A 24261-nucleotide genomic window follows, 5' to 3' on the forward strand; every position below is an offset into this window, starting at 1 on the left:
GCCCAATGGCTGTGCGGATCTTATTGTGGCTAAGATCCGAATCACCGAGAGATTAGAATCACCGACCACCGACCTTGCGTGTCCCAGTCATTTACCTTAAACCCAATGCTACAGGCCGCCCTGTTTCCAGTAATATGCTGTGGTAATATGTCATTCTCTAGTTTCCCATATGTCTTGAAGATGTGATACCTTCAGATGAACACCACAGCAAAAAATAGTGACTTCTGTCATCTCCACAACCCTCATTCTACTGCAGCTTAAACTTGCTGGTGACCAAACTTTCCAAGCTGTAAAGGTCAAAACACATCTATGTGCTATAAAGGGGTCTAACAAGTTCACTGTGGCCTATTATGGAAAGCCACCAGGGACAAAACTGCACTTGTTTGTTCTGAATGTCATTTTGCATGATAGCCACAAGTGGGAGCCAGATAAATACTGTACATGCAAAGCTATCAAGAGAAATTCCTCAGGAACAGGTCAGTAATTAAGTTTTGATTATTTACATTTGAATGTGGCTGTTTAAACATATCTATATAATAATCCTACTGTCTTACATTATAGCTTCCCCCATAAAGCCACTCATGCCAGATTGAAGCTCTGGCGTATGCATAGCTCCTTGTCAGTGACCCCCCTGGATATTTTACATCCTTCTGTGCACAGGAGACACCCATCCATTGCTGATGATCAGTTGTAACCTGTGGGTTCCTGTCATGTCGTTAGGAAGAAGAGGCCGTGTGATTGACAGCTATTTGGTTGATGACTGCGGTTGCACTGAAAACGCCTCGAATTTTAGTTGAACAGAATGGAAGTAAATGGCATTTGGAAGTCACAGGCAAGTTAATATGTAGGCTATTGTGAATTTCTGTCATATATCATTCGTTATGTGTTTAAATTTAATGAACATAGCCTAATTGACTAACTTTTTTTCTGTTAAAGTTATTTTTGGTTTTACCTGGAAACTAGACTAGTGCAGTGCACCATACGCCTGTATTTCCATCATCATAATTAACAACACTGCTACATGAACTCCAGCTATACCAATCCATAATCCACATATTTGTACAGTGACAGAGTTAATATTTTCAAGAGCAGCTCAGCGCCTATGAAGTCCTGCAGTCAATTACCGAATAGCCTACAGTAGCTACATGACGGACGCTCGCGCTGAGAGCATCCGTTTCTCCCGTCTGAGACCGTGTTCCCAGACAAGGAAGCAGTACGCTAAGTGAGGGATTCTCTTGCTCCGGTCTGTTCGTCGACCTTACAGAGATGTACCCCATCCTTCAAAGTGGAAATATAGGGGACTCGAGCATTAAAGCGTAGGCGATGGAATCGTTGCATCTCCGGCCCTGATGAGGTAAAAGCGGCAAAACAGGCAAATGCATACACAACATTCGAATACTAAAGTAAAAAAATAACCTGTCATCATATACACCGCGATAAACTGCAGAAAGATAATTCTGCATGAGGTGTCTGTCAAATATTCCGCAGAGACGACTGTCTGGTGAACTAAACTAATTTTGCCTACGTTCGTGGACACGACGAAAACGAAACGGTAATTCAATCACTTGTTGCAGAAGCAAGTAGACTATTCGTCTAACTAGTAGGCTAGTCATCATGCAGGTTCACGTGGCGTGCCACACAAAAAACGTGTAGCTTCTTGTCGTAATCCGTGGTATTAGACACGCACCAAATGTATGTATTAGACAAGCACCAATGTATGACTGCTGTGGCATTTGTTCCAGTGCATTTCCATTTTACAGTAGCCTTTTTCTTAGACCATAAGAATCGGCAAGATGAATCACCTCCGCAATGAAACCAGCGGTGACATTATTTTTTTCAAGGCGACACATTAAAGACGTAGCCGAATACGCAGATATCCGCTAATGGGTTGTTGCCAAATCTTTGGTCTGAAATGTTTAAAAATGGTTTAACCCCTCTCTATCTCTCCAATCGGCATACTGTATGCGAAACCGTATGTGCCAGGTTATGTCACGTGTGCATTGCAAATGCAGAAGGAGTGAGCGCCGCGCAACAGGTGCAGGGGGTCGTGTGTGAAGTGGAAAAGTTGATACTAGGCTACTAAATTTGTTCAGAGGAAGTAACCCAACTAATGTGCACACCACTCGATGCGCCTTTTAGTTAACTAGCGCACACTTTAGGTTGAGGAACAAACTCGTTTCCTGTTATTTCTAGTGTGAAACCCGTATGCCAAGTAACTCCCAGTTCCTTCAGCATTTTTTTTTAAAACAAGGTAGCGCTAAATTAGAGGAACGAGCAATCTTTAACAATGACGCATAGCACATCGGTTCGTGCGCTCATAGCAACACAAAACAATTGAAGGAAAAAACGTATGAAGTACTATATTCACCGTGCATTTGGTTTTGGAACACATATCTTGAAGGGGCCTCTCACAATATCTAAAAATTTCCGTTGCTGTTGCGGCGCGTGGATAAGCACCTTTCGGGAGAAACGAAGTAAGGTAAATCCATACATTAATTACTTTATTTTGTGTTGTTTATTGAGAGATTTATTACACTTAAGTTGTACGTCTCGTAAAAACTAAATATTGCAAAATAACGCAGACTTCCACAATTACTGGAAAATGCACACTTCTATAACTGTTAGAAAATAAGTCAGGAATAAGAGAACTGAAGGCTGTTTATGTGTCCCTGGCAACAGCAGATACTGTGTGAACGGGAGGGTCAATATATTTTGAAACACGGCAGTGAATAACCCTGTTTGTTTAATTAATTTACATTTGGATACTGAAAAGGCTTGTCATATTCGACTGAAAATGTATGCTATAGTAATGATAATCTGTTAGATAGACGGTTGGAAGCGACCTGGTTTTAGAATAGTGCTATAATTTGTGTAGCATTCTTACACACACGCACACAAGTGCCGTGTGCTGGTATGGAGCAACACGTGTGGGGCAGCAAGTATTTGTGAAACTTGCCTGGCCCCTCTGCCTGTCTTGGCGGCTGACCTGTCATCTTCTCTGGTCTTGGCTCTTCCGCTGCTTGTGTACTTCAAGATTATTCAACGTGGACCGACTATATCGCTGTTTATTTCTGTAGTTTTTTTAAATTAATCTCTGAAAACCAATCGTCATTATCATTAACGGCACTTGAAACTTCATGTATGGACTAAAATGAAATATTGGCCTTCGCGCTGAATACAATATTATTTTAAATCATTGTACAAGCATTGTATAAGCCATTATTTGGTGGAATGTTTGCCTCCCAAACTTATATAAGACTTGTATATTTACAATGTGTGTACCACAGTATCAATACATAATGGTTCTTATTTATTGCGACAGAACGACAGAGGTAGTTGTTCGACAGAAGGATTTTGTGTAAGTATCAAAAAAATGTACAGGTTAAAACTGATAAAATTTGAAAATACACTGCCTATATATATATATATATATATATATATATATATATATATATATATATATATATATATATAGATTTATATCAGTCTGAATCTGATGTTATGTTCCTATTTACTGAATAGTAAATTGTCTATATATCTCTCTGTAACTAAATTCAGATGAAGGAATAGTGATTAACGTATCCCTTGAGATGTTATGAAAGCTACAACGTGGAAGCAGTGGCGAACAGACTTTCCCTATTTGTGATTCTCAATGGCGTGTCCCTCACGCAACATGGAACTAATGGTTTTTCCCATCTTCTTGGCCGGCGTGTGGGTGCAGTGCTGACCTGAGTAAATGCCCTGGAGCTCCACTGGGGCTCCATGACCCTCCGTACAGTATGTGTGCAGAATTGGCGGGTGTTTCGACCTGATACTTTCTCATTTCTGAATGAGCAGATAGGATGTTTCATTTGGCTTTCCCCCTTTCACATTCAGCACCAATCCGTCAGAAATCGAAGCAATCCAGCTACATGTGTTAATAACAGTCTCTATCCAGTTCAAGGCAGCACAGCTTTCAGGATGTTTGGAATTTATCTTTTTTTTTTTTTTTCAGATTTCTAAATTTTTTCACTGCAAATGATTAATGTACCTGTTTTCATATTGGCTGTTTGGATGTAAATATTTACAATAGTTATTACACTGCTTGTCTACATATAGACTGTTTGCTTTCAGGCAGTCCACATGTAAAATTAATTAAAAGATTTATTATTTCTGACATGTTGTAGGAACACACATTTGCAATTATAATGTTAATTAATGTGTCCAATATTGGTGCTACACTGAGACGATGGAGATTGCTCATCTTTAAGGACCCGGACTGGTTAAAGATCGCCAGCATCACGTAGCTGCGTGTCTTCAGAACGTGACCGTATCAAATTGGAGAAGAGATCATATCTGACAAAACCTTGATCTGTTTTGTCTCCCGAGGAACACTTAGGCGTAAAATCTACTTAACTGTATAACTTTGAGTTTCAGATGGGGAAAAGATGTTTTACCTGAAAAACTGGAACTTGCGAGACTATCCCATATATAACATTTTAACCATCCTTTTGTTTGGTTTTTTTTTTTTAAAGAAAGGTGTTGCGTAATGCAGTTTTAGTTTGTCTGACTTCAATAGACATTTCCAGCTTTTGTAAAAGAGAAAATCACATTTGAGCTTGGCTTTGTGTGGAAAATGAGTCTAAATAATTTCTGCAGGGACGGTAACCATGGCCACAACCTGCAAGTCACCTGCTCTGAATCTCTCAGTGGCTGAGGTTCCGAAATAGCTTTAAATTGGATATACTTTAACAAGAAAGAAGATCAGTAAATTTGCTGATACTAACACCAAGTCAAATTAAATTAGCAGTTTGTGATTAAAAGGAGGAAGTTATTTGTGACCAGAGGACACAAGTGTTGTTTGGGTTTTGGAACTTGGTTTCCCCTCTCCTCTTAAAAAAGACTACAGTTTTAAACTTTAGGGCCAGTTTCACATATTACATTACATTACATTACATTATTGGCATTTGGCAGACGCTCTTATCCAGAGCAACGTTCAGTTGATTATGCAGGAGACAATCCTCCCCTGGAGCAATGCAGGGTTAAGGGCCTTGCTCAAGGGCCCAACGGCTGTGCGGATCTTATTAGAACCACCGACCTTGCATGCCCCAGTCATTTACCTTAACCAATACACTACAGGCCGCCCGTAGTTAAGCAGTTAAGATATGAATCGATTCATCAACATACACATACAAATTCGTCCAGGACTAGACTTAGTCTATGTCCAATAAAACTGACCCTGAGCACACGGGATGTGGCTTTTGAATTAAGGATTAAGAATTTATTCAGATCAACAAATTTAAGGAGTGACATATTTTATTCAAGTAGTGGAGCCTTTGGTTGCTTTGCTTGTTTTCTCAAGTGGTCCTGGTCCATAGTCCTAAGTCCTGAGTTTGCGGCCACATTTGTCCATTAATTTTTTCAAGATATTTTTTTAGGCCTTTTTCAGCTTTATTGGACAATATAGTATAGAGAGACAGGAAGAATGGGGGCGAGAGAGAGGGAAAGACATGCAACCAATTGTCAGGCGGTCGGATTCAAACCGCCGACGTCGCGGCTCACAATGAGCATGCGGTTAGTGCTCTACAGGCTGCACCACCGAGACACCATTGTTCATTAGTTTGACTGCCACAGCCCCCCGCACCCCTCTTCCACGGTCCGCTGTACTGAGAAGCAAATTCCTGGCTTTGCTACATTCGTGTATTTACAATGTCAGGACCAGAACATCTTATCAATCTTGTAAAGCAAAAATAAAATAAAACTAGCTCTAGGCTAGTGTTGAGAAGTTGGAAAGAGGTAGATTTTTTCAAAGTCACTAGTTTTCTTTTTGTACAATTGGTGTAGAGGAGTAAGCATCAGACAGTGGTTATGTTTTAGGTTCCAGATTCAAGTCCTTCGGCTGATGTGCCTCAAGCCATCTAGACCCAGTGGAGGGTTTGGTGATTACCTTACCATTAATAGATGCTGGAATTGAACTGGACACAAAGTTTATTAATCAAAATCTTGCATAGCCAATGAGAGATGGGTTCTGGAGGGTACCACTGATGGGAGTATTGGGAAGGAGGCTATTGCTGCAATGCTAAAACAAGGGAGGAGATATAAGCAATCGACTGTAGAAAAGCTCTATATTCACCAAATACTCACTTTTGCACTGTTTATTTTGTGTTAAAATCACAAAGTTGTTCTGGAAAAAGCATATGAGAAATGCCTAATTGTAAATATTATAATAATAAATACCAGATTTTGATAAGACTTTGAAATATTTTGTGTTTCAGTACTAGATGTGCACGCATACACATGTTCACGCATACATACATACATACATGCACACATACACTGTGCGATTCATCAAACGCTGTGGTAATAGTTCGCCCTTTTTAAATGTCATCATGGTTTCGATGTCATCCTCATGTGACTCCTCATGGGAGAGTATGCACTCTTGAAGATCAAATGCTTAGCGTAAACTTCACCCTCGTCTAGTTTCGGTGAAATACACCGCTGTTTTAGCAACTGAACCATCAGGACTGCCCCTTAAAACACAGGAGTTAAACCTTCAGCCAAATCTTTACAAAAATCATTATATTTTAAGAACTGAAGACTTTTTTAAATGGTTCTTGTGCGTAGTGCAATCTATGGGTTTTTGTTCGCACTTTATAATATCCTTTTCATTAAAATATTTGCGGTTCACATTTTCATTAAAATATTTGCAGTTCACGTTTTCATAAAAATATTTGAAGTTCAGCTGTCTCCGTCATTTCTGCGAAGTATTGCGCCGGAAAGGTCCGTTGTCATTGTTCTTTGGTTTAAACGGCTATAAAAGGTCTACTACGGCCTTATCACATGAGGCTGCCCTGAAGTGCCAGGTTGGCAGTCACCGGATGGAAAACAGCAGCACTTGATACAGTCCAGACTTGTTCCTGCAATGTGCGTCTGCCTCTCACTGTCAGAGGTACCACAGTCACCATGGAGACTTAATTCAGGGCATAGGCGCAGTCAGAAACTGAGGGCTGTGCAAGCCAAGCGTCTCTCAGTTCCTGGTAATCGGGTCAGGATTGCGCTAAAACTGCATTACGATAACCGGGTCAGGAGGGCGCGGAAAGCCGCGAATATCCAAGGGTACGGGATGTGGTTTGTTGATAATCGCCCGCCCCACTTTGGAATATAAGATTCATACTTCTCTATACTAATCAGCTCTTTTCTTTGAATCCCACAGCCCAACACCTCTGAATATGGAGATGGAGGCCGCAGATGCCGGTCCTGCCAGTAAGTTGAAGTTTAATCATTTTCTCATTAGCACTATTCGCTGGCACCGAAACCGAAACTAGGCTCAGTGAGATAGTAGACTGTGCTGGCCACGACACGGGTGTGCTTTGCCTCCAGGTACGAAATGTGTCACACCCCGTGCTCTCTCATGGCTCGGGGTCTGGATTAGCAATGGCTCCAAACGGTAAGGAGGCGGAACGTGTAACAGCGACGCGCGGCGTGGACTAGAGATCAGACTGTTAATCTTTTTCAGTGAATTTTCAGACCGATGTATCACTCACAAACGAGGGATACCTCTGAACCTCGTCTGAAAGAGAGAACTTAAAATACTCTAAGAATGAGGAACTAGAAAGGTTTTTTTTTTTTTTTTTTTTTTTAGTTTGCCTACACGCCCTTTGAAACGCGTGTGGCCAGCTGCCGCTCTTTGCACTGTGGGATTGTGCAGCTTGTGCTGTTTGGGCAGGCACTCTGCGGGTCTCTGAATGACTAGGCCTATGTGGTCGGGGCCCACGAGTGGGTTGTGGGATGGGAGGGGAGTTGCGAGATGAACATTTTAAAACAATACAAAAAAAACTTAATGCATACCTGACGTTTTCAGTTGATATTCACACCAGTCGAAACTAAACACTGCAGCTGCTGCGTGCAACGTTTTTAGTTATAGCGTGCACATAGTTACTTCGATATGGAACTGAATTCCACATGGTAGTCTGCGTTTTAATAAGAGGTGGGTCACAGAGAAATGTATTTGCTTATTTTGTGGTTGGTAGGCGCAGAAGGTTTGGAAGCCACTGGAGCAAAGCATTTCGTCTTGCTTGGCTAGGCAAAGAGAAGTCTGCTGACTGGAGAACCGTTGCTCTTCCTGGGCAATGCTGTTCCTCCTCTGCTGGGTTGCTGGACATGGTTAGCATTACCATGGTCTGAGTTTGGCTTGGGGCCATAGGGGGTGTCACTCCAATGAGAACAGGTGTCAGCCAGTCAGGAAGAAACTTATTTAATTATTACAGTTAATTTGATGTACTGCCCTCATTACCCAAGGACTAATTAGCAGCATATAACTATATATATTACTTTGCTTAGGATTGGTGGAGCAGTAATATAACAACATGACAATAACATAATGCCTATGTAACTGATGTTATTACAGTGCAGTCCATTGTTAGGAATAAAATGGTCCTCATGGCTCTGTCTGCAGTCTTCTGTTCAGTTAGAATGAATTATGTCCTGTATGGTTCAGCGTGTTCACGTTTGCAAATTTTTATCATGGGTAGATCATGTCAGGATTTCCTTGGCTTTGTACGGTGCGAACACATTGCACTCGAAGTTAACTGAATATTATGCAATAGTCGCAGACCGTAGGTGCGTTTGCTCGCCTGCCTGCCTGTCTTCCTGCTGTGCTGCCAGTCCGCTGTCAAATACGAACCACTCCTCCCTTTTCCATTGATTTATGTAATATTATTAAGGGTCCGTGTAAAATAAATAAAACGTCCAGAGCTGTTGATGTGAGTAACAGACGCATGCAGAGTGCCCTCCTGACGGCGGAAGCGTCAGCTCTGATGGCTGTGGGATTTGACCTAAAGATATGTTCCTGTTTTAAACGCGGGCGCTGCACCACATCCTCTCAGGCGCGCCGGGCACGGAGGGCTTCACCCTGCCCCGCTGCCTGCCGTGCTGGCCCTGCCTTTAGTGGGGTCCTTCGGCTGCCTCCTCTCTCTGCTGGCCCTGCCTTTAGTGGGGTCCTTCGGCTGCCTCCTCTCTCTGCTGGCCCTGCCTTTCAGGGGCCCTGCTTCTCTCTGCTGGCCCTGCCTTTAGTGGGGTCCTTCGACTGCCTCCTCTCTCTGCTGGCCCTGCCTTTCAGGGGCCCTGCTTCTCTCTGCTGGCCCTGCCTTTAGTGGGGTCCTTCGGCTGCCTCCTCTCTCTGCTGGCCCTGCCTTTAGTGGGGTCCCTCGACTGCCTCCTCTCTGTGCTGGCCCTGCCTTTCAGGGGCCCTGCCGCCTGCCTCTGTGCTGGCCCTGCCTTTCAGGGGCTCCTCTACCTGCCTCTCTCTGCTGGCCCTGCCTTTCAGGGGCCCTGCTTCTCTGTGCTGGCCCTGCCCTTCAGGGGCCCTGCCGCCTGCCTCTGTGCTGGCCCTGCCTTTCAGGGGCTCCTCTACCTGCCTCTCTCTGCTGGCCCTGCCTTTCAGGGGCCCTGCTTCTCTGTGCTGGCCCTGCCCTTCAGGGGCTCCTCTACCTGCCTCTCTGTGCTGGCCCTGCCTTTCAGGGGCCCCACCGCCTGCCTCTCTGTGCTGGCCCTGCCTTTCAGGGGCCCTGCCGCCTGCCTCTCTCTGCTGGGCCTGCCTTTCAGGGGCCCCGCCGCCTGCCTCTGTGCTGGCCCTGCCTTTCAGGGGCTCCTCTACCTGCCTCTCTGTGCTGGCCCTGCCTTTCAGGGGCCCCGCCGCCTGCCTCTCTCTGCTGGGCCTGCCTTTCAGGGGCTCCTATGCCTGCCTCTCTCACCCCCTGCTCCCTCCCTTCGTCTTCTCTGCCTCTGACTCCCAGACGTTCCAGTTTGTGATGGAGTTTCAGGTGCTCTATAGTCTGTGAACATTGTTGAAGAGGTGAGCCCAAGGACAGAATATCTTTTGCCACGGGTATTGTTCTCAAAGCCATTCCTTCACCATACTCATGAGATTGGAATTGGAGGACTTGAATGCCTCAGTTTCAGTGGTAGTCAGATATTCAGGGTTAATTATCCTGTGGAGCTGGTTATCTAGCTGGCAATACAAAGAAAATCCAAATATGTATCTGGTGGAGTATCTGTCAACATCCGGATGCCTCCACAATGACTCGACTGCTGATGAGGGAAACTATCTGGCACCCCACAGAGGCAGCCCTGTGGGGAAACCTGATTGGTAGGGAGGGTGGAGTTCTGCTTTTCGGAGAAAAAAGATATGCAATTCCTTCTGCGGAGAGCCATGTGTGTATTCTTGCGCATATGTGTGTGTGTGTGTGCGTATGTGTGGACGTGTGTGTGCGTACACTTCTGTGTGTGGACGTGAGTGATGTGATCTAAATCAAGTAGATTTTTATGCCGAACTGTGGCTGTAGACCTCACTCTGGCCCACAGCCACACAGCAAGCACAGATATTCAGTATCACAACAAGATATCCAACTCAGCACAGCTCAGCACATTTTTTCGCCGCAATATCCAGATTTGGTTCGGTTGTTAGACTAAATTGTGTGGGTTCGGGATGTTTAGGTCCTCCTGCCCTCTTTGGGTCTGAACGTCTATTGAGTGAGTAACCCTTAAGCTCTGACTCGCACACTCCTGCCTGGTCACCAGTGAGGCTATGTTATCAGTCGTTGCTCCTTTCGCATCTGTTCTTGGATTAGAATCTCAATGTCACTCTACGTGGACTCATCATCAGGGGCTGATAATTACCCCCAAGAAATTGTGTGTATGACTGCTAAGTCAGACAGGCATTTTTATTCATTTTAGGCTTCACGATGGAAAGAAGTGCATGGATATACGGATACAGAAAAAATCCCAAATAGTTTGTTTTGCTGGTCAACTGTTCTGGGGATAACTTTCCAGGGTTTCACCACATCATCTCAAAAGCTTTAGTCCAATTTCCTTTGGGAAAATGTCCACTGTGAAATAGCAACTCAAAATACTGTATATACTAATTGCTTGAATTGTAAGCACGGGCTTCTGGGAAATGTATTTCTTCTAACAGTGAGGCCAAAGGCCAGCCACTCTTAGAGAAAACGGGGTAATGGGTAGTTGGACAGTTACGCAGGCTCTTCTGTAACACATACATTATATGTGTGTAGCGCGTCTCTGCGTGATAATCGGGTAAGTCGCCGTGGAACATTTGACGCGGGCATTGGCGGTGGTGTGACAAGCAGAGCCGAAGTTGGCCCTGACACCTCTTTCCGCAGCAAAACTGATGGTGGTCAAACTGACAGAGGCGCCGAGCTGCTTGCATCTGAAGTTCAGTCTGAACGGTGCTGTCCAACTGAAGCTCGAATGTGCACCCTGTGTGTAGGCGTGTTCAAATCAAATGAATCAAGCAAAGAGTGGAAAGTTTTCACTCGACTGTTTTAAAAAAAGAAACAATAGTGTCAGGCTTTATGAAAATCAGATTTTTTTTCTGACTGCTTCAAATTGAAATGTTCCTCCCAACATCATCAGAGAACTGGGTTTATGTGCTAATGACATCTAAGCGAAGGACACATTTGAATCTAAAGCCTACTCGTTACTTTAATTAATGTACTACTTTACCCTTGAGCGAGGCACTTACCCTGGTTTCTTCGGTAAATACCCAGCCATATAAATAGCACCTAACCTGTGAAAAGTCAGCAGTGTGAAGGCGTCTGCCTCATCCACAACCAGTCGTATGAAGTCAACACAGACCTTAATGTGTCGCAGTCTACTTAAATGCATTGCAATTAATGTAAAGCAAAGTAACGTGATTCATTTAGCGTAGCGGGACGTGCTACAGGCTCCGGGCCTTGCACGGTTACCAGTTTCGGATTGCTTTTTGGGGGGTGTAAGGGGTGAGTGGAGCTGCGAGCCAGGGCGGAGGAGGAAGAAGGGACGGTTCGGAGACCTGTCCGCCCGACAGGAAAAACCAGATCCCTCCTGAGGGTGAGCCGACGTTCCCGACATGCCGAGGCTGATTAGGGCTCGTTCCCACACCGCGCTGCTCCTCGCTCCTTAGCCTCCGCGCCGTGCCTGCTTCGCCCCGCCAGTGACCGCGTGTCACAATGTATGTGTCAGCGCACGCCCATGTCCACGGCTAAGTGCACTGTTTCTGTTTTTCTTTTTTTTTTTTTTTTTTTTTTGAAGCACTTTAAGACAATCTCTGCTTGAGGACAAGGCATTAGCATTGTCTTCCAGGCACAAGCACACCTGCATGCAAGCCTGACCTTTTCTGGTCTTGCAGTTAGTGTAAGTGAGTAAGTGAGTGGGCATCTGTCAGACATGCAAACTGCAAATTGTAAGAATTATCCCTCTGCCCTTTTCATCTATCTCTACCTGACTTGCTCTGTATACATAACAATGTTGTAACAATTAACATTACTCATTAACCTGAATCTGAGTGAACCTGAATAATCTAAAACACCATTACAGTTTTTGAAAGACACAAGTTCGATTTAACACACATTATGTTACATAATATAATACGTTCTGCAAAGAACATTAGAGACAGCAAATAATATTAAAACGGCTATTTAAAGAATCAAATCATCATGTGGTGACGTGCTATTTGGCTCCTTTGTAAGCAGAGGCTTGTGGGACTGAGCTGCTGCAATTGACTCCATGACATCATGTGAATCTATATGTACACACACACACACACATTGGGTTTACAGGGGCTGGTTTTGCAGGATTTGGGGAATCAGACTTGGAGACAGGGCTTAGTGCCAGGTGCTGTTACACCCTTAAGCAAGAGGAGCCCTCCTGAACTGTGCCTGTAAATAGCCAGAATGAAAGTGGATTGTGAAAAGCAATTCAAGTTTGCCAGGATGTATGCACTAAGCATGAGGCTTTCTGGAACATAAGGACAGTGAATGTTGGATTGCTTCCCTTTCATGGGTGAATATCATAAATCATTTGGTAGTCCTCCACTTTTTGGTCGCTCAGGTAAGTACTGGAAGACAGAAAACAATGTTCTCAACTTACTACATCTTTTATTTTCATGTATTGTAGCGGAAAAAGAGAGACATTTACGGACAATGCATTTTTTTCCTCTTCTTTTTCGCTGGGGAAGTTTGCATAATCGTATAGGGAAGCATTTTCATGGCAGGCTTAGGCATGGGTGCTCATTCTGGCTGTGCTTGCATTTTTGTGAATTCGGGGAGAGCTGTTTCTCTGGAGTTAATCTGAATAATTTGAATGATTTGCTTTATGATATTGGGTTCTAGTATTTTCCTCTTCAGTTCAGGGCTTTGATTATTTGGGAATTCCCAGCGACTTCAAGGGAAAATCAACTGATAGTCAACAGTATTTTTGCCAATACGATTTTCTGGATCATCCAGGAACAAGTTTATTTACTGGTAGTCCAGTACAGAAAAATGGCAGTGCCGGACAACTGGACTCTGGAGTGGATTTGTCCACCTCTTCCTTTTCCTTTTCATATAAATCAATCCCTTTACTGATCCTAACACTGGCTGCAGAAAGCAGCTTCTATGAATGCCGTTTATAATAGTGGTTTAACTGTGATGTCTGTCTCCTAGGTAATGGCCCTTGCTCTCCCACCGAGGAGCATGCCAGATTGCTAGTGGACCTGTCAGTGACCGTGCCCGCCAGGCAACACGACTCACCCGATGGTATGTTTCTGTCCTCCAACACATGTTTTCATTAGGCTACATCAACAGCACTTATAAACTGACCAATCAGATAGGCTTTCATTGCCGTAGTATAATTTGGTCTGGATTTTTTTTTTTTCTTAATGCAGTTTCCATGTAATGGCAGTCAGAGTAGCACAAGAGAGCAACCATACACATTCAGGGATTACTAACTGAAACTATACTGACATGCCTTCAGGGTTAACAAAACTAGAAAGTCTTCCTGTGTCCTTTCTCTTCCTTGTTCCCATTTGGTGGACTTAGTGACATCCATGGTGACTGGTAATCACAACAGCTAGTACTCCAGAGTTCCAAACAAAGCAGCAAGGTTTGCTTGGAGGTGTAGTACTATAAGCACATTGAGTGTTTCATATTCATTTTCATGATCCAGCAATAGCTTATTTTGGAGAAAGAAGACTGCCTTGTGGTGGTCAGCAATTGTATTGGTTGATATTGCTACGAAGCTGCCAATGTGAAACATTATCAAATATGGCATTTTTTAATTTGAAAAATGAAGGATCAACTTAAAATATTCCATGGCCCCCAAGATATTAAAATAATTCCAATAATTAAACCTTCCTACTCTACTCTCTGTGTCTCAATGAGCCACTGCAATTGTGCCTGAATTCACTCACTTTTCAAGGGAACTAACAGCACAAGTCAATTATCTGGCATTTCACACAAAGTTCTTAGGTTTTTTTTTTCGTGAATTTTGAGTGAAGTAATAGTTTGAATTATTTGAATGAATCATTTGAATGAATCTCATATTTGATCTCTTTCCCAGTTGACGCAGAGCTTGCAGACAGTCGTGTAGCGTAGTGCATGTCACTGAAGAAAAAACAGAAGCTCTCCATATCTTGTTGGGGGCAGAGAGAGGGAGGGCCGGGGGTTGTGTGGATTCTCACTGATAGTCGACGGCCTTTGGTGACCTGTCCTCGTGTGCTTCGTCATACTGGCTGTTTAGAAGTAGGGCTCCGGTGGCTTGCAGTAACCCTGGCTATCTGGGCACATTCTTGCCGACATACTTTATCAGCTTCATCGCAACCATGAGCAAGCTTGCGAAAGTGCCATGAATTATCTGGGAAGGTATTTTTCAAAACGCTGTCATGTCTTATCAAAGAGGCAACAGAGGCATCATAAGGTTGTGAGTGTAGAACTGCCTGGTATCTATCCATCTAAATACAGGTCTTCCATCAACTTGTTAAAAAGTTTTTGTTCTTTGTGTCCTATATATTGTCCTAGAGCAGGGTTCAAATCTGGCCCTCAAAGCCAACACACACACACATACACAAACACAAACACACAGAGGGTACTTTAGTGCATGTGTGGTAGACACAGAGACCCATTGAAACTGGCGTGCCTTTAAATAGACTGCAGGGCCCAGTATTTGGGGGTTACTTTGGTGAGTGCCTTCACCAAATCAGCCCTGACCCATATTGTGCTGAAGTGGTGGTTAAGTGATGATATCACGTGGGCCTCTGGAAAATGGCTGCCGCAGAGAGAAGACCTCACTTTGAGAAAATGGCTGCCACGGTGAAGTCCTCACTTTCAAACCCAGAATTGGATCTTACTGCTTCCTCCGTTACTCTGGGCTGGCCATATCTCATGCATGGAGAGCACCAGGATGCCACACTCCACAGACAGTACACATTACAGACATGTCTTTGGTAATATGGTGGTGTTTCTAATTTATACTCATTTAAAAATATATTTATACTGCTCTCAATAGCTCCACAGCAAATAAAAACCCTTATATGTCTCAGTTTAGACTTGGTTCCATGTGTTTCTACTGTTTAGTAGCTACTGCATCACTAAACATATCCGTCTGATATGAACCATAACTAGGTCCCTTTAAGATGGGGTTTTTTGCCATGCAGATTCACGGCCATTTACTGTGCAATTGAATACTAATCAATGAAAAGTTGCTTATTGTGTTCACTGTATTTTAACAGTCATATTGTCTCCACTTTTCAATGTCTAGAATGTAAGTGAAGGTGATGCAGTTCTAGCTCCTCTGTCTCTGAAAGGCACGATGGCTCTCGATGCACAGGAAGGTGTACAAGAATAATGAGTAGGTGTCACCCTTCTGTTATAAATTTGTGGACCATATCTTTACCTGGTGTCTGCGGTCTTCTAACAGAGCCTATGATCAAGCAAGAGGAAGGCACAGAAGAGGAGGGGGAGAAGAATGGCTTGGAGGAGGCGGGTCAAAACGAGGAGGAAGCGTCTGGATTGGAGGAGCCGATGACTGACGGCCCCAACAACGTACCAGATGGAGAGTCGCGGACAGTAGGGTCGTGTGACGCTGGGACTCGGCTACCCAATGGTAACTTGGGCTACAGTACGTCTCGTAGTGATGGGCACGTGAAGCTTCACGCGCCCAATTATAGGTGGTGCCACAATGAGCTACCAGTCACAGACCCAAAGGACTCAATTAGGTCTGCTCTCCACAGTGAAACAGTAGGGCTGGTTCATTTTAGTGAGTCACTGACAGTATATGTTCACTTCAACATTTACTTGGACTTCATGATTGGCTTGATTGCTTTGATGAAACTAATTTCCATAAATGTAGTCCCTACTAAAATCAAGTTCTCTTTGTTTAGATTGGTATGCATGAGTGTACATTCTAAGGAACTGATCTCGCATTATATGTACGTTCATTCAATACAACAATTATTGTTGGTATGAATTCCATTCTTGTTTTTCCCCTCTTGCCTGTTGTTAATGGGTGGGGACAGAAGTGTTGCTGTTCCGCAGAACACAATGGCTTAAGCCCTAGAAACTTTCTTAAGGAAAATATCCCTGGAATCCTCCACAACCTGTTACCCTGCCCCAAAAAAGACGAGACAATTAATCCATGCGGAAGGATCATATTTCACTTTTCCAAACGGCAAACCTTCAAAGACTGCTGGTGATTGGATGATATTGGTGTTCTTGTTTTCTGAGAGCTCAAACAGAGGGAAAAAAAAGTTCCCCTGAAGTTGAAATGAATGTGGAATGAAGCAAGTGTAAACTCTGTGTTTAGTTTCTCATAGTGTTGATGACTGTGACTGTCAGGTAATTTCACTGAAACCGATTTTGTAACAGCCCGAAAAAAGTCTTAGTAATGAGTGGCGAAGGCTCTTTCCAGAAAGCGTGTGTGTGTGTGTGTGTGTGCATGTGCGCAAATCCTGGTAGGCTATATGTAGGCTCTGTTCTGTGCACATTGCTGAGTGGTGAATACCTGTATAACAGAACCCTTTTCGTGGGTCATAGTGGGTTTTGGGCAGGACCCCTAAACTGCACACTGCTATCTCTTTCTCAGCTGGGGACGAGAGGCCCTTCCACTGCTCCCAGTGCGGCGTGTCGTTCACCCAGAAGGGCAATCTGCTGAGACACGTGAAGCTGCACTCCGGAGAGAAGCCCTTCAAGTGCCCCTTCTGCAGCTACGCCTGCCGCAGGCGGGACGCCCTGACCGGACACCTGCGCACACACTCGGGTAGGCCGTCCTCCCCACTGCCGCTCCGCCCCCTTTCCCCCAAACCCCTCCAGACTCCTGCTCCGCACTGCTGGGCTGGGATTGGCTGACTGTCCCACTTCGTCAAAGAGCAAAAGGGAGAGACGCAGGTTCCTCCACCTACTGGCTGGTTCTTTGCCTGTCTCACCTCCAATGTCATTGGACAGGATCCGCATCCAATGGGAATGTCAGGAAGTCACGTCAGAGCTGGGAATGCTGGGAAAGTGACCTGCCCCATGAATCCTCTTTTATTCTCTCCATCTCTGGCCTGCCATTCTCTTCTTCTCTCATTCTGCCTTTTCTCCCATTTCCTCTCCCGTTTTTTCCTATTTGCCATCTTCCATTTCTCCCTCTCTCTTACCCTGCTCTTTCCCACCCCCTTTTATTGTCTCCCTCTTTCTCTCTCCTCTCCTTTTCCCATTCTCTGTTCATTACCCCACCCTCCACCCTCTTTCTCAAAAGAATCGAAGGCTCCAAACAGGCTTTCCTACAATGACAGAAGTTATCAAGTTTTGCATAAGAATGTACCCCAGTGTCTCTTTCTGTCTCTGTCCCTTTCTCTGCTTTCTGTTGCAGTGTTGTGCCTAGCAACAGGTGTATCCAGGTTTCAAACACTAAATTATGTCATTTATGAAGTCGAGTTGATTATGAAAGATGGAAATGGTCTTGTGGTATGTTTTTGACAACGTGAACTATATTTGGAGTGGAATGTTTTAATAAGCTTATATCATGTTGCATGTAGATATGAAAGGAAAGGAAGTTCTCTGTTCTTTTAGTTTCCTGTTACTTTTCAAACCAGTATTATTTCAACAAACCATGTTTTGGAGTTATCATCCGTGAGAATGAGTGCACCTGATCATTTTTGGATTCATTAATTTAGACATGGAAATATAACACCATTCCATTTTTCCAAGAAACAACAAGTGATGACTAGCCTAGCGCGAACCATGTCAGACTGTAATACTAATAATACCTTTAACCAAAATACCAGCTGCGGGAACAGTGACAGATAAAAAAAGAGAAAGGAAAAGAAGCCTATCTGCTGGAAAGAATAATAATTATATAAAGTATACATCGAGTAAGGTAAAAGACCCCACTACCAGGAAAGAAGAAATTAAAGATACATATTTTTTATATTGACATGCTCTGTTCAGCTGTTTATCCATGACGCTGTCATTCAGTCACCGTGCCGCCGCGTTGCTGGGTATCTGTGTCAGCTCCAGAGGCAGGTATCACCTGTAGGTGTCTTCACTGCGGTTGTAGTAAGCGTCCCACTCCTGACTGTATCAGGTTTTCCGGCGCGCGTACAGATGAAGTCAGAGCGTGCGTGACGCCCACTGTTTCTCAGTCTAGCCCAGATCCGGTGTGTATCCTCACCGGGCCGTTCCAGGCTGGTTGAAGGGGGCTTCAGTCCCACTGTTGCTTCCCCCGTTCCCCTGTCTTCCTACCATTGTCTGCGACCCACTCGTGTTATGAATCACCAGAGTAGGCCGCTTCTTTGAAAGGCTCAGGTATGATTGTAATGAATGAAACCGCACGGGGGCTTGAATCGAATTGGCACATAGGGGTTATTCACAGGTTTTTAATGTGCAAAGGTTTCATTTTAATGTTTCTTTTCCACAGTGGGTAAACCGCACAAATGCAACCTATGTGGGCGGAGCTACAAACAGCGTGCGTCACTGGAGGAGCACAAGGAACGTTGCCATAGTTACATGCAGAGGGTCAACGCGAACTCCGCCCCCAATTCTGGACAATACCAAGGTGTGTATGCAGTAGCTAATCATTGGGTCTCGTTGAAAATGTAAAAGACTAAATCCTCAAGTCTAATTCTATTCGGTTTGACTTCAAAACATATAACAGTAGCGACTCACTGTTAACTCACAATAACAGTACCAACAACTTCCCTACCAAAATGGCTTCCCTGTATGAGGAGGGTCCACCCATGCTCATTAGCCTGTCTAAACGTGCTGGTGTTCACGGCCCCCTCCGTCTCTCCCTCCGCACGGCAGAAGAGCCTCTGAAGGAGCAGCAGCCCCTGATGGACGCCGTGTCCATCGCGCCCTTCGACCGGCCGCCGGTGATCGAGAGGCTGCAGGCCAACGTGGGGAAGAGGAAGAGCACCACGCCTCAGAAGTTTGTGGGTAGGTCCGGCGGGCGCCGTTTTCAGGGTTCGGGGGGAATCTCAGGTTTTGGGGATGAGTTTTGAAAAGCGTTTTGAAAGGGCTTTGTCGTTTGATGGACAGGTTTATAAGGGTGACTTTTTGGGGCTCCGTTTGAGAGTTCAGCGTAATTGCAGGATTTGATGGTAAAACTTAAGTTTTAATGTGGCTTCTTTTCAAAGAGTGGCGAAGGCTAAGTGGCAAAGTTACGTATTTGAGGGTGATCATTAGAGGCAGAGTTACTGAGTTGCAAGTGTGGTACTAATATGATAGGTAAGAGGCTAAGGAGTTGATAATTTTACAATAGCCTGGTCTTCGAGATCCAGATAATATAGTATATGAACCAAATGAAAAGTTAAATTAACAAATCTATTTGGACAGGTACATACTGTATGTCCAGTGTTGAAAAGTGGGTGTGAAATTACAAGAAATGACATATGTGAAATTACATAACAAGAAATAAAGTTTCTATGAATATACTCATTTTCCACAATGTATGAGTCGTACAGTGTTCATGTGAGCTACATTTATGTAAACGAAAATGGAATTCATATGATGTCATTCTTTGACTTGTGGAAAGTGCAGAATTGCAGATACATTTTTTGGAAATGAAATCACATCTGCTTTTTGGAAGTCCTTTCATTATCAGAATGGTAAACTGCGGAAGGTTTTGGCACAGAAAATCACATGTTACATTTTCATTGAAAGTTACATGATGAGTTTTTTTTTTTTTTGTGTGAAAGATAATTTTTCTTGCTCAAATTGGCATGTGATTCATTAGATAATGTTTCAAAAGGGGGGGAGAGAGAGAGAGAGAGAGAGCGAGAGATAAGTTGAGAAGAAAGGCTGAGGAGACTGGAGGAGAAGACCTGTTTTTCACTTTGTGGTTTGGCACACCTGTCACTTTTGTCTTCAGTTTTTCTGAGAGGAGAGAAAAACAGCTCACCGCATCCACGTTTTTCAGGGGTTAAAATTTGCACTCCTGTGGCCGCTGTGCTCGAGTGGGGCTTTCCACTGCCACAGACGTCCTCCAAACACTATTTACTCTCGACTCCAAACACATCACCTGCGTCACGACCGCCCCGCGGCCTCTTTCAGGGTTTACTGAACATTTCGGGAAAAATTCACCTTGACAACACGAAATAAATGAAAATGTCAGCTTTGTAGTTTCGCATGGATTCCTTAAATATCGTTTTGTTTGTGCTCCCAAAAGGCTCCCAAAACTATGGGGTTTTCTGCTAAAGTCTGGTGATCAAATTACCTTAGTTATCTTTTAATATTTAATTAACTGCAATTTGCAAAAGGACATTAAATTTAACAGATGTCTGAATAGTATGTATTCTTATCCAGGTTGGTCTTGGCAAAATGCATGTTATTATTATTATAAATAATATATGGTGGGGTTTCATACATTTTTTAAATACTTGATCCCAAATGCGAGATTTACGTTTACCAGTGACCAGTCACAACATTACATTAATGGTAACTTCCTATCACATTGTAGTGGCTTAGTAAGTAGGAGAATTTGAAATAAACAATAGTTTATGTACAGTGCAGCATGTCATTATCAATAATATATTTTATATTTGTCCAGGATGTTGTTTTTAAAATGTTTCAATACCAAATAAGCATTAATAAACCGAAAACCTACAAATTGTTCATTGGAAATTCTAGGAAAAAAGCGTGAATCCAGTACGATAATAGGGAAACTCAATTTCTTACCGGTGATGATGCAGCATGGCTACTGTGCAATCAGTTCAAGCTGATCCAGCTATGATATCAATCAAAATCTACTGGATAATAACAGAATAGCAGCTGTGTGAGCCAAACACTGGAAAAGGGAGAGTGAGAAATCAAGGGAAAGGAGATTCAAAGGAGCTTGTCTCTGGTTCCTCCTCATACCTATCACTTGTGAGTAATGGTGATTGCCATGTTGTGTGCTTGGTGGATTATTGTAAATGTAATCTTCTGCCCCTCATTTTGTGTTTGCTTTGCGAACTCTTTGCTGTAAACATGCAATTATGCCATTATGTGAGGATTATGGTTTTGTCCAGAATTATACCCTTGGCTGCTGTTTCGGGGTGGGGTCCTGTGTAAAATTTTGAATACTGACTTTCATATCTTCGTGCGTCCTCTCTGCAGGGGAGAAGCTGATGCGTTATGGGTACCCTGAGCAGCCATATGACATGGCCCTGAAGTATGAGAAAGAGGCGGACCTCCTGCAGGCCCAGATAATGGACCCAACCATCAGCAGCGGCGTCTCTTACCTGGGCTCCGACCCCTTGCGCCCCCTCCTCCACCACCCGGCCTTGACCTTGATGAACCCCCTCTTCCCCCAAAACTACAGCCTGGGGCCCCGCGACGCCCCGCTCCCGCCGCCCCCTCCCCCGGAGCTGCCCCCCACCTCCAACGGCCCCCTCTCCCTGGTCCGTCCCAAAAACCACCCGGCGCGCCACGGCGAGTCGCCCGGCAACAGCCGCCCGGGTTCCGCCGGCTCCGAGCGCGCCAGCCCCCCCGGGAGGGCGGGGCAGCGCCCCAACCACGCCCCCTGGCCCGGGTCCAGCCCCCCCCGGCGCCAGAAGGAGGCGGCGGAGGCCGAGGATCAGAAGCTGACCCGCGAGTGCTTGCGCGTGTTCAGCCGCGAGGGCAGGCAGCTCCGCACCTTCCGCTGCCACCACTGCCACCTGCTCTACCTGGACCACGTCATGTACACCATCCACATGGGCTGCCACGGCTACAGGGACCCGTTCGAGTGCAACATCTGCGGCCACCGCAGCCAGGACCGCTACGAGTTCTCCTCCCACATCGTCCGCGGGGAGCACACCTTCCAGTAGGGGGCGCCGGCAGCCAGACTGCGCTCAGGGGGGGAGTCTCGCTCGAACCAGGCCGTCCAGAGGTCCACCTGTACGCGCATCTGGACCTGCATATGGAGGCCTGGGTTCAACACATTCCTATTCTGCTTAATCGTTGGAAGGCATTAAAGCGTTGGGGGCGCGATGGAGGTTTGCGTCAATAAGTGAAGTCTAGTTTCCCTCCGTCCACAACAGCGTCCTCGACCCGGTGTGCCTGAAGCCAGTCGAATGTGAACGTTAATGAAGTCTTTCTGATACCCCTGCCCTTCCTCTCATCAAAATCCAGCCTTTCTTTCTTAATTTATCTACCTAAGTTCTTTGCTTACTCCAAAAGCCTCAGACATGTAAAGGGACTACATTACGTGCTGATTCCCATTTAGCATACATGCTAATAATGCTCTGCTGTGTCAGTTTTTTATACCACTCACTTGTGTGCTTGGCCCACTTCGGCTGCTACAGTTCCACCCTCCTGTGGGAATGCTGTATGTTTTATCCTAGGGTTCATATTAAAACATTATAGGGCTAATGTCTCCAAAGAAATATTAGTCCTTCTGTTTCATTTAACTAGGCAAAATCACAGGCTGTGAAATAGGCTATTAGGACCTGAAACAGTCTTATGGTATGGAGATGAAGACTCTGTAATGTGGAATGAGCATTACTATAAGACTGACTTGTCTATGGAAAAACACATACTTTTTTTTTTTTTTACTTGAGACTGGTCTAATGAGAACGTGAGGCAAGCTAGGGTTGGATGGAGTGCGGCTAATGAAAATCAGCAGTTGAGTCATTTTAAGACCCACACCCTTGCCACAGTCGGAAGACCTGCTGTTCTCTCTGTGCCACCCCAGCATCAGATACCAGAGGTGCCCTTCCTGTTACAGACTGCTGGTGACTGAACAGGAAACGTGTCCTTAATTGGTCTTGGAATTGACCTCTTTAGATTCTCTATTAGCGCACGATGAAGACTGCTACTGAATACCTGAGGCATGTCTCACACACTGTGCCTTGTAAATAGTAAAAAATGGTACAAAAGCACGCACACACTGTAAAGTGCCCTAGCTACTTATTGTTAAGGTTGCTTTTGGACTGTTACAAAATTGAGTTTAGGGAAATGACCTGGTGAAATGCACCAAGATCAATCCTATTTAATTAACGTGTTGTTTTCTCTCTATCTCTTTCTTTTCTTTTTTTATAAATATGAGCAAAATATACACTCAGTGAGCACTTTGTTAGGTATACCTGTACACCAGCTTGTTAATACAAATATTTAATCAGCCAATCACATGGCAGCAACTAAATGCATAAAAGAGGTTCAGTTGGTTTCTGACCAACTGTCAGAATGGTTAAAAAGTGTGATTGAAGTAACTTTGACCGTGGAATGATTGTTGGTGCCAGACAGGGTGGTTTGAGTCTCAGAGACTGCTGATCTCCTTGGGTTTTCACACTCAACAGTCTCTAGAGTTTGCCGAGAATGGTGCGAAAAAACTAAAACATCCAGTGAGCAGCAGTTCTGTGGGCAGAAATGCTTTGTTAGTGAGAGATGAGAGGAGAAGGGCCAGACTGGTCAGAGCTGACAGAAAGGTGACAGTAATTCAAATAACCACGCATTAAAACAGTGGTTTGCAGAAGAGCATCTCTGAACACACAACGCCTCAAACCTCTAACTGGATAAGCTACAGCAGCAGAAGTCTTAATATGTCTAGAAGATAAGTCTAATAAATACCAAATAAATTGCTCATTGAGTGTATGTGACATAAAACAGTTATTTTATTACCCAGTAGACTTTGTATTCATATGGGCAGGATCCAGAAGGATTTGGATTCTGAAAAAGAAATGAAGCATTTTTGAGAATACTTGAATGACTTTATATATTTTGTTATTAACTGTCAAATTGCTTTAACTGTCAAATGGCTTTAAATGTTCAAATAAATGGTGAGATGCCGGGTATTGTAGGGTATTGTATTTATTATTTTGCTGAAACACATGCATATCCTAAGAAAATAATGAGAGTAATACAGGAAATTATATTATATATATATATATATATATATATATATATATATATATATATATATATATATTTAATGTTTTACTCTGAATGTAAAAGTTGTGAAAATTGTAATTCACAGAACCACTTTGGACCTACCCTCCTGTTCAGAGGTCAAAGGTCACTCCTTCTCCTGTAC

The 24261-nt window shown here is 44.1% G+C and overlaps 1 protein-coding gene across 3 annotated transcripts; it reads left to right on the forward strand.

Annotated features, from left to right (window-relative positions):
- Positions 1-1212: 1212 nt before the first annotated feature.
- On the forward strand, positions 1213-24022 carry LOC133116818 (zinc finger protein Helios-like). Of its 3 annotated transcripts, none has more exons than XM_061226792.1 (8): positions 1213-1354; positions 7193-7242; positions 13458-13550; positions 15709-15894; positions 16873-17046; positions 18688-18825; positions 19074-19205; positions 21366-24022. In XM_061226792.1, exons 1-8 carry the CDS (start codon positions 1350-1352, stop codon positions 22055-22057), a joined length of 1470 nt encoding a protein of 489 aa, XP_061082776.1. In that variant the 5' UTR covers positions 1213-1349; the 3' UTR covers positions 22058-24022. The 3 variants fall into 3 exon arrangements, with proteins under 3 accessions (XP_061082776.1, XP_061082777.1, XP_061082778.1); XM_061226793.1 differs by lacking the exon at positions 1213-1354 and adding an exon at positions 2026-2479; XM_061226794.1 differs by lacking the exon at positions 1213-1354 and adding an exon at positions 2026-2474.
- The last annotated feature ends 239 nt before the right edge of the window (positions 24023-24261 follow it).

This window comes from Conger conger, chromosome 17 (genome assembly GCF_963514075.1).
Source record: "Conger conger chromosome 17, fConCon1.1, whole genome shotgun sequence".
Taxonomy (NCBI): domain Eukaryota; kingdom Metazoa; phylum Chordata; class Actinopteri; order Anguilliformes; family Congridae; genus Conger; species Conger conger.